This window comes from Impatiens glandulifera, chromosome 1 (assembly GCF_907164915.1).
Source record: "Impatiens glandulifera chromosome 1, dImpGla2.1, whole genome shotgun sequence".
In the NCBI taxonomy this organism is placed as follows: Eukaryota; Viridiplantae; Streptophyta; class Magnoliopsida; order Ericales; family Balsaminaceae; genus Impatiens; species Impatiens glandulifera.
The window spans coordinates 144476698-144487239 of NC_061862.1; the positions used below are offsets into that span (position 1 = coordinate 144476698).

The 10542-nt window shown below is 32.4% G+C and overlaps 3 protein-coding genes across 3 annotated transcripts; 1 reads left to right on the forward strand and 2 right to left on the reverse strand.

Annotated features, from left to right (window-relative positions):
• The first annotated feature begins 1702 nt into the window (after positions 1-1702).
• On the forward strand, positions 1703-3081 carry LOC124946255 (transcription factor RSL2-like). Its single transcript, XM_047486823.1, has 5 exons — positions 1703-2287; positions 2407-2628; positions 2715-2780; positions 2846-2911; positions 2977-3081. The coding sequence occupies exons 1-5, from the start codon at positions 1703-1705 to the stop codon at positions 3079-3081; spliced, it is 1044 nt and encodes a 347-aa protein (XP_047342779.1).
• A 169-nt stretch (positions 3082-3250) lies between these two features.
• Positions 3251-6254, reverse strand: LOC124945911 (interferon-related developmental regulator 1-like). Its single transcript, XM_047486437.1, has 12 exons — positions 6095-6254; positions 5925-6005; positions 5767-5849; positions 5570-5685; positions 5361-5471; positions 4617-4726; positions 4230-4530; positions 4071-4148; positions 3929-3979; positions 3777-3860; positions 3629-3706; positions 3251-3497 (listed from the first exon to the last, which is right to left on the reverse strand). The coding sequence occupies exons 1-12, from the start codon at positions 6232-6234 to the stop codon at positions 3453-3455; spliced, it is 1278 nt and encodes a 425-aa protein (XP_047342393.1). The 5' UTR covers positions 6235-6254; the 3' UTR covers positions 3251-3452.
• A 2355-nt stretch (positions 6255-8609) lies between these two features.
• Positions 8610-10074, reverse strand: LOC124945920 (U-box domain-containing protein 4-like). Its single transcript, XM_047486449.1, has 2 exons — positions 9034-10074; positions 8610-8951 (listed from the first exon to the last, which is right to left on the reverse strand). The coding sequence occupies exons 1-2, from the start codon at positions 10000-10002 to the stop codon at positions 8859-8861; spliced, it is 1062 nt and encodes a 353-aa protein (XP_047342405.1). The 5' UTR covers positions 10003-10074; the 3' UTR covers positions 8610-8858.
• Positions 10075-10542: the final 468 nt, after the last annotated feature.

The following is a 10542-nucleotide window of genomic DNA, read 5'->3' on the forward strand; positions in this document are numbered from 1 at the left end:
TTTGATCACTACAAATATTTTGGGAGTTGTAGCAACTTAAAATTTGTAACTCAAATAATTTTGCAGATTTAACAATTACCTAGGATTAGAGGCACTTCGATTGTAGTTTTTTTCTTTTCAAAATTAAAATAATCTTAGTAATTACGTGACGAAAATCATACTCAAATGAAAAAGGATTGAAAGAAAACCTCATGTGCTATATCGGTAGAAAAGACTTGCACAACTAAAAAAATGAATTCAATTGGAAGTTTATATTTTTTTTTTATATCAGTTTTTTTGCATTTATCACGAATCTTACACCCATCATAGTTTAACTTATTACGTTATTTGTGTATATTTTTCTCGAATAATGACTTGACTACATGCCTTTTTAAATATTCTAAACAATAAGTTTAAACATTATGAGACATAGCAATATACATTGTGATCAATGGTTACATCATCGATAGTTTTCCTTTGGCTCATTTGGTTATGAAATAACTCATTCTCCTTCCTTATGGTCGTGTGAGTGGTATCATGATCACTAGATTTCTTAGGATAGTTTTTTTTTGTCTTCATCACAGCTGATTGAGAAATGTAAGATTGAGAAATTTCGAATAACAATAATCTAAAATGATATAAATAAAGTAAAATAATAAACACAATATATTCAATGAAAGAATGATTAAAGTAATCTTAAATTACAACGTCTCTAAGAACAAACTAAATTACAAATACAATTTTTTTTCCAACTCAATAATAATAAGTCCTAATTAGATGTGTATATTAGTCATAGATGTGTAGATGAAGTTATATTTGTGTTATAGATGTCACGAGAAGCACAACATTTCCTTTTAATTGTTTTAACAAAACTTATATATAATTTCACGTTTAATGTAAAGGTTGCATCATTCCTAGATAAAGACATTCAATACACAATAAATTTGTAAAAAAATTGAAACAAATCTTTGATTTATAGAATTGTGCTTCTTTTTAGCCATCGTGCACCCTGCAAAATCAATTCGTGGTCGTGTAATTTATTAAGTTACGGAGAAGGTGAATAATGAGAATGAAAATATGGTAGTTGAGAAATGAATGAAAAAGATGGATATAACATGAATGAAATCGGATTTCAGACATGTCCATCTCCATTATAGGATCATTAATCTATCAGAATAATGTGGAACGAAAGAGCACATTATCCATTATCTTATGAAACTAAAAATGAACAAGATTGAGGAATGATAAGAAGTTGAGCAAATTAGAAAGAATAAACTAAAAATCATGAACTATATATGACAAGGCTAGTTAAAAATTATTAGCTAAGAACAACACAAAATCATTATTAATTAGAAAAAGTAGGCAGATCAAAGGAATTGATTCATAGATTAAGATAAGTTAATAATGATTTTGTTTTAAACAAAACCATTGCATGAATGTGGTCCATCTATGAGTTGTACTCCCCCCACACAATTGACTCCTAATATTCTTTTAAGATAGAAAACAGATACCTAACCTCACAATAATTAATACTTTAAAATAAATAAGTATTATAAAATCTCAGTTTCTAAATATTTAAGTCAATAGCTTACCTATCACATTCTCTTCCTATCTTGGACTATGTATATAAATATGTCTCCAATATTTGTCACATTTCAAGCACTCTTCTCTAACCCTAATTTTAGCATTCATTTCATTTCCCATCCCAACTTCAAAGAAAATCATGGAGTTCACAAGGGTAACATTTTCGGAAGAAGAGATGGAGTCATTGAGCAATATGTTCTCCAAAATCGAAGAAGAATCAAATCATTCCATGCCACATTGTGTTGGTTTGAGCTATGGAACTTCTTCGAGTTTTTCGCCTATCAACGAGACTAACATGAGTATTTTTGCACCCTTTGTTGATGAGAATTTATTATATTCCCATAGTATTAACATGAACTATGATTGTCATTCAAATCATGGTCGTTGCACTAATGATATTTTTCCTCCCATCCAAAGTTATGACCAAAATTGTTTCTTTCCGGTTGACACTAACCCTAGTAACCAATACCTCAAATCCATGGATTATTACTCTATGGATTATCCCAATGACAATGCCTTGATGGAACCAGTTTTTTCTATTGACTTAGACATGCATGAGACAAGCGGTAGCATTGAAAAGGCAGCGACCCCGGATGAACAAGCACTAGATGTCTCGCCTAGCTTGAATACAAAGATTGACGACGTCAAAGAATCTCCCTCGCATGACTCTAGGACATCACCAAAGAAGAAATCTCGCGTTTCTCGCGTTTCTAATAAAGATAATGTAAGTGGATGATTGTAGTTTTAACGCGTGTAATTAATTAAAACACTTAGTATTTAACTATTCATGATCCTCGTAATTCTTTATAGTAATTTCTAAAAAGAAACAATTGCTCAATGCAGGCCAAGAAACGCAAGGAAAACACAACGATCTCGAGGAAGAAAAAACAAAAGATGATCGAGAGTTCTAGTGGGTATTCATCCGAGGACGATTCTAACACTTCTCGAGAACTCAATGGAGTGGAGAATTCAGAATCCAAAGAGCCTCCTCAAGCTCCCATAGTCAAGATCAAAATGAGAGCTAGTAGGGGAGCTGCCACAGATCCACAAAGCCTCTATGCTAGGGTAAAAAAACAAATATATATAACAAAAACATTACACAATTGTTTATCTATCAATAAATTAACATTTGTATATCAATAAACTTGCAGAAAAGAAGAGAAAGGATCAATGAGAGGCTTAGAGTTTTACAGAACCTTGTCCCTAATGGTACAAAGGTAAGCTACAACATTAATTATATTACTTATAACTAGTTAATTAATTAATTACTTTAATATTGCAGGTTGACATTAGCACAATGCTGGAAGAGGCAGTCCAGTATGTCAAGTTTTTACAGCTGCAAATCAAGGTAATACATTATTTTCTTCAAAATTATATACAAAAACATTTCGATAATGTCGTATATTTGTGCAGTTATTAAGCTCAGATGAACTTTGGATGTTCGCCCCAATCGCGTATAATGGAATGGATATTGGTCTCTACCAAAGACTCGCACCGACTCTTAATCTAAGAAGCTGATGATCGATCATTATATAAGATGGTAGCCATAACTGAATGAATCATACTTTAACAATAAAGGATCATAAATGTTATACATAAATAGGGAGATGAATTAAATTGTATTTGCTAGTATTTTTTGAAATATTTGATCAGGATCTGATTCTGGATTAGTTTAAGTATGATATATATAGCTATTAATATCAATATACATATATGCTTTCTTTATTTCCACAATTTTAACTATTTAACAAACAATGAAATCATTCAATTAGGTAATTTTGTCCACACTAATGAAATAGAGCCTGAGCTTTTACCCGAGACTCGGCTCCTCAAAGAAATTGTATATTTGTTTCTTTCTTTTCTTCGACAATTTAGATCAAATACATCCCTTATTCGTCGCGAAAACCAACTGCAAAGTGACCAACGTTCCTATCCTGCAATTCAGGAGGAAATTACACGAAAACACAACACAGCACAACTCAAATATATTCCCCAAAAACATAACCAAATGTTCAAGAACTAGATGAAATCAAACAGTTGCAACCAAATAAAGATGAACAAGAACCTGGGACTGCATTCTCTGCTTGTTCAATGTCTGAGTTCTTGTCTTGCTCATGGCAGAATTTGGTGATTTGTACCACCTCTGAGACAAACAGACCAGCCATAATATTCAGTATACAGAACTAAATAAAGCGGGTAGATCAATATGTTACCTTCGGAATGCAGGTCAAATTCTCATCGTCAAGCAGTTTCCTCTTGGGCTCGAAGTCAAATATTTCATGAACAAACTCATTTTCCTGTTATTATATTATTCAAAGGTTCAATCAACCAGAGACTTCAAATAACAGATAAGAGAACAGATAACCTGCATATGCTTGATAAATCCTCCTCCAAGAAAATGCTTCATGAAGTTCAGCTGCAAGAGAAAGAACGAGGAAATGTACCATGTTTAACTTTGGCGATTTAATAATGAGATCATGAAAAACAAACTCTTTGTAAACATGAACCTGAATCAACTGGGACCAAGTAAATGTCTTTAGTGAATCCCCACCAATTTTTGTACAAGTTTCGGGAGTATATCCATTCTGAGAATCCCATAAATATGTTATATACATTTTGGCTGTAAGAATATACTCTTATCACAATAATGATGCCCAAAGCCAGACCTCGATGAATTCCATAATGTCCCTAAATGAGTTTCTTTGACGGTTCAAGTCTTTCTTGATGGAACCTTTACCGCCTGCTTCAGCAGCAAGGTTTCTCACTTGATTCAAGATTTTTGATCTCATGCCCTGAATATGTACAGACTCTCTCCTTTCTTGATGGGAGCCATTACTATGTCCCTTTGCCTCATTGCAGAACTTCTCCAAGCTTCCAATCTCAAATATTAAAGCAAGTGATTCACCAGCTGCAATGCGCAAGGGCCTATCATCCTTCTCTAGCAAAGTAGACAAGTAAGAAATGGACCTGGCAGCATATTCACATTAAAAGTGAGTATGATATAAATTAGCAAATCTAAACACAGATACATCATGCATTGAAAGTCTAGGTACCCTTGCCAAGTTTTAGAATCAAGAGTCTGTCCATCCATGGTGGTAAGAAGAAATGACCAAGAGATCACCATTCCAGTTATTATAGCCATTGAAGGTTTAGTTGCCACAACCTGAGAAAAATACATAGCAATGTTAGTCTTGTTGATATATGAGAGTAGCCATTCATTTTAAAATGTCACTCATGCCACTAAATTAGTATAAAACATTACACTAAACCAGATTTAATATTAAACCCCATTAAATGAATTAATTGAGTTGCTGTTTTTGTTTTGAAACCAGCTTAATTGAAAAGGTACTAGTCCTATTCAGATTTAACTGATAACTTGATGGTCCTAGGCAAACTTCTTAGGATTAGTTGGGGGAACTGACCCTGGCCAAAGTTTCATAAAAGGATATATCCAGAGTTCTTAACTGTGTTGTCCAAGCAGTATCATCTTATAACCTGCTTGGGATAATTGGTCTACCTCCAACAAAGGTTAAAGATTTACAAACACAAAATTTCACAAGACTTCATCTAATCAACTAGTCAAAATTGGGTAGAAAAAGAAATGGTGTAGCAATGATTCTAAGATCATCTCAATAATCTAATTTATCAATTGACCTAGTCCTATCCTAGTAGCTAATTGTTTATCTCATTTTTTCAGCTTAGAATTGTGTGATATATTTGTAATGTCTTCCAACTTTTCAGAAAATTAGATGTTTCTTCACCAAATAAGGTCAGTTGTAAGATGACAAGACACCTACATTGCTGCCCAACTTTGGATGAATCACTTGCCACATTAATTGCATGGATGCCTCTGTTTCTTCTGGTTCATTACCACCAACAAATGTTATTATAGCCAAGCAATACAGCAGCTGCAACATTATCCATCAAAAATTATTATGCATCATAATAGGCCATAGGCCGAGGAGAAGATACAATTTTTCACAATCTCAAAACCCAATCACCATACCGAACAGGTCTTGGATGCTTCAAAGCCAGTTTTAAGAGCCTGCGAAATAGGAGTCACTGATTCTCGAAATATTTCTGTAGCTTTATCCCCAGGACCAGTGATAAGAGCCAACAGTCCTATTCAGATAAATGCACTTATTACTTATTAGCAAGATGCAATGATAATGAACTTTTAATGAAAATTTAGCCACCAATTACCAATGACATGTGAAGCTAAAGATATCTCCCTTGCTGAACCTCTTTTGATACAATTCAAACACTGATGTAATAGCGTAGCAAACCTAAGGAAAAATCAAATGAAATATAAACAAGAAATCAAAGTAACATTAAGCATTCAACTAACATATGATCCTCACTTTCTATCAACAAATTCATGCTGCAAATCACTGTTGAAACCCTCTATAATCGATGATAAAGCATTCTCTCTCGTGGAACTCCTTCAGAAATGATAGAAACAACAATTATTTCTTCATTTATAGGAATAAGAATTTAATGCATGCTATTATAATATAAGCGGTTGAATTACCTTTTTTCGTATAGAGAATCCAGATGTTGATCAAGAAATCTATCATTATCAACATGAATTTCTTCATCGCGATACAAAATCATCTGATCTGACTTCATCGACCACGAGCTAACACTATCATCATCGTCTATATCCATCATACCTACATTCCTACGTTGTGAACTACCTGTGAACAAGTAATTACATGATCATTCATGAAGATTGATCATAAAATATGTAAGGAAATTGAAGAACATACGTTTTACCATCGTGAATACGATTAAGTTGAAAGAAAACGATGAAATGATTGAGAAATGTGCAAGAAAACGGAGAAAATCGTTGAAAATTCCATGAAATGACGGAAGAAAGAGAAACTTAGTCTCTCTTTCTTTGTTTGTTTCTCGATTGCGATGGATTGGAGAGAGGTTTACGTAGAGTTTGGAGGGAGATTGAATTTGTGAAAGGGAATGATTCGAATTGTAGACCTTTCGTGACCGTTGGAATATTCTAGGGTAATAATTCTATGTAGACGGGTCTATATCTGCGCGATGTGCTGATGATGACATGTGGAGTTTGAACCGTTTTGTTTTAGTAAAGTGGTTTTTTAGAGGAAACACGAGAAAAGTGTTGATTTTGCTTTAGGCTGTGTTTGATTGCTTACAAAAAAAAAATATTGTGATTTGTTAGGTTTTAATTATTTGAGTTTAATTTCAAATTTATGAAAAATGATTTGGACAACAAATTTATGATCGAAAGCAAGACTACACTAACTGTCAAATGTGCATAAGAGAGAGAAAAAGGTTAAAATTTATAGGGAGAAAAAAATGTTTTTTTTAGGAAAATGACCATGTTTGGTAGATTTTTTAGGAAATTGTCATGTTCGGAAGATTTTTGTCTAGGAAAAAAAAATTTCTCTTTCCTATTCCAAGTGATAGGATGTAACATTACGGTTTTATCGATGTTTTACCCATACATGTGCCTTTATTTCACTCATAAAATGACACATATAAACAAAAAATAAACAACACTATGTTTTTTCTTCATTTGTTAATTTTTTCTTTTTATATATATATATATATATATATATATATATATATATATATGTGACGATGCGTTAATGGATATATACAACTGTATGTACTATATGTAGCATCCAACAATGACTTTACTTTTATTTTCAACTTTCATGTTTTCATTAATATTATATTATTTATGTATAGCCTCAATAAGTATCCTTCTCGAGTATGAGTATTTTATACTAAAAGCTTGTGGATTTGATGTTATTTAAATATAATTTATTTTAAAAAATTGAGTGATGGTGGTCGGAAATATTTTTTTTTATACAAAGACATCAAACAGAATTAATATTATAATATATAGGCTCATTTGCTATTTGAGTTTCTAAGTTTTTGTCGTTTTTACTATTTGTAGTTTAAATTTTGAACGGGGTGAGGCTTCAGTTATCACAGTTTTAATTATTCGAGACTTTTCTTAAATAAACGATCTAGTTCATTTTCTTATTTTAAATTATATTTTACTTTTGTTATCTAATTAACAACATTGATAAATTGTCAACATTTATTTATTCTTACGTATCACTTTTTTTAACGTTCAAACTGACACAATATTTTAAAACACATGTATCTTGAAAAAATAGTCGATTTGAAATACAAATACATTTAAATTGAAAAACCGAATACAAAATCATGTCTTCGGGTTCGGTAAAAATATTAATACAAAATCTATATCTACTTGAAAATTTTCAATTTTTTTTAAATGGTACATTTTTTAGTCACCTGAACCTTTAACTAAGTATAGTAAGTAAATTTCAATAGAAAAAATACTTCATCTAAAAGTAATATATCCAAAATGTCTATAAATATCCTTTCAATTATAAACTTACTAAATTAATTTTTTTTTTTAAAACAAAAATATTATGTTAGAGTAAGAAGACAAATTTTTTCATTGGAGAAAAACCTTTAAATTATTAAAATTTTAATATTTCAAACTTCAGTTAGTAGAACGATCCAAAATAGAACCCAAAATAACAATTGACCCAATATATAATAATAAAATATATACCATATAATTAGTTTTTTTTTTTTTCTATCATCCTTCTCAGTAGGATTCAATGATATCATATATCTCCCTCTTTTAATATAAGTTATTTTTAATAGTATTCAAACTCGTAATATTTCATTTTTTAAACATTAATTCTTAAAATTTCAACTTTCAAATAATTAAAAACAGTATAACTAATTATAGGATACAAAATTTAAGAGAATTTTGGATCTTCATCCCATTAAGGTGATGAAATGGATAAATCAACTAAAGAGCAGAAAATAAGTAACTATTACTGTGAGTAATATTATTATATAAGAAAAAAAAGAAAAAAGCCTGAGTAAAAAATAAGTCTGTCGTGGCCTGTTTCTGCTCATTCATTTTTATTGCTTTCTTTAGCCATTCATCTTTTTTCAATTTAAGGTTTAATTTAAAACACAGCCGACATCATATTTTAAATAAAAACTCAACTCTCAATAATAATAATAATAATAATATATACTCTATGAAAGGGACAACCAGACAACAATCCAAAACCCACTAATCATTCAACCAAATACCCTTTTTCATAAGACACCTCAAAATCCTTCAAACCCCTAATCACAAAAAAAAAAACATAAATAAAATTAACCTCCTTCATTTTCAAAACCAACATACAAACACATTTTTACATAAATATGTACATCTTGAAAAACGTTTTCGTTTGAAATCGAACCCGTGACATTTAAAACGATACTTCCGAACTTGACATCGTCCTGGCAGCAGCAACAGCATTGCCGGATCTTGGTTGTCGGAGAAGATCAATAAGTATCTCAGCCTGATACAAGTTAACAAACAAACAAACAATGTAAAATTTTGATTAATTTTCAAATGATCAATCAATATATTAAATTTATTACCTTTTGTTTGGCCCGACTTGTACCAGATTGTGTTAAAGCAACAAGGGGAGGAATCGCTCCTTCGCGGGACACCATAGTACGGTACACTACACTGTCCTGGCAAATCTGTACCAAAATCGCAGCGACTATCTCCTTCTGCCGTGGCGACCCCACTTCGATAATCTCAACCAATACAGGAATTCCACCTTCTTCAACCAACGAAACCCTAGCTTCTGATAACGATACCAAAACGCTCATCACAAACGCAGATTTATCCACCATATTTGAACTGAAATCCGCCATTAATTCAACTAAAGGTTTCATTATCCCTGTTTGTACAGCTTTAATCTTATTCTCCCTCAACGAACACAACGAATACAACGCAGTCGATGCATCTTTCTTCCCACGGAAATTACCTGTTTCAAGTAGATTCACCAGCGGCGGAATCGCTCCTGAACGTCCGATTACTAACTTGTTATCCTCGTTTTGCGATAGTCGGAGAAGAGCGCAAGCAGCGTTCTCCTTCGCCGTCGATGTACCTATTCTTAAAGCTTTAACAAGCGGTTTGATTGCGCCGGATGATGCTATGACATCTTTGTTATCATCGCAGAGTGAGAGATTGAGAATCGCGGTGACGCCGTATTCTGATAACTGTGGATCGGAAGATGAGATTAGATTGATGAGCGGTTTGATTGCGCCGGCTCTGGCGATTTTAATTCGGTTTTCTGATTTGTTCTTGGCGAGGAGTCTGATTTCCATGGCGGCTTGTTTTTGGTCGTCGATTGAGGTGGATTCGAGATCGGAGACTAGGTGAGGGATTAGATCGTCGCAGTTTTCGGAAGCGCAGGCGATTAAGAGACGACGACTTTGGGATGAAGCGGAAGGGAACTCGCCGGATCGATCGCTGTTACAGTCGCTGAAAGCTGAGGAGGAATCATCGTTGATGGATAAATTGCTGAGGTTTCTTCCCATGTATGTGTATGTTTCCATTGTTGTTGGAATTAAAGCATCTTTATCAGAACTGAATTAGGGTTTTTGAGAAGAAATGAAGATGAAGATGGGGAGAGAGAGAACCTGGATTGATAGAAAGAAGAAGAAGGAAGGAAGGGAGGGAAAGAGCTGGCTGACACGTGCGCAAGAAAAAACCGAATCTGAGTATAGAGAAGAAGCACGTGCAAAGGTTGCTTCTTCTTTAAACGCGTGCATAGAAGGTTCGTTATTCGACGCGCGAAATTGCTTTTCTTTTACTTTCTTTTAACTAATTAACCAACTTTTTATTTATTTATTTATTTATCTATTTTATTTATAAATTTTAAAAATAATTATTTTGAATAAATAATAAAATTAAGACTAAAATATGATTAAATAATTAATTGAATTAATTATTGTGATAATTAAATTCTAATTAATTAAAATGATGGCCAAAAGAAAATAAATAAAATAATTTGGGACAAGTGTTTTAACTCAAATTAATTTGTAAAAAATTAAGGGAATTAAAATAAATGATTTAAGATAAATGTTGTATCCATT

Excerpts from the sequence above, each read along its gene's own strand:
- LOC124946255 (XM_047486823.1), top strand. The coding sequence starts at position 1,703 with ATGGAGTTCACAAGGGTAACATTTTCGGAAGAAGAGATGGAGTCATTG. Across the intron at positions 2,781-2,845 it reads TTGTCCCTAATGGTACAAAG|GTTGACATTAGCACAATGCT; the intron begins GTAAGCTACAAC and ends TTAATATTGCAG. Across the intron at positions 2,912-2,976 it reads TTTTACAGCTGCAAATCAAG|TTATTAAGCTCAGATGAACT; the intron begins GTAATACATTAT and ends ATATTTGTGCAG.
- LOC124945911 (XM_047486437.1), bottom strand. The coding sequence starts at position 6,234 with ATGATGGATATAGACGATGATGATAGTGTTAGCTCGTGGTCGATGAAG. Across the intron at positions 4,149-4,229 it reads ACATTATGGAATTCATCGAG|AATGGATATACTCCCGAAAC; the intron begins GTCTGGCTTTGG and ends TGGGATTCTCAG. Across the intron at positions 3,498-3,628 it reads AGCAGAGAATGCAGTCCCAG|GATAGGAACGTTGGTCACTT; the intron begins GTTCTTGTTCAT and ends CCTGAATTGCAG.
- LOC124945920 (XM_047486449.1), bottom strand. The coding sequence starts at position 10,002 with ATGGAAACATACACATACATGGGAAGAAACCTCAGCAATTTATCCATC. Across the intron at positions 8,952-9,033 it reads CAAGTCGGGCCAAACAAAAG|GCTGAGATACTTATTGATCT; the intron begins GTAATAAATTTA and ends AACTTGTATCAG.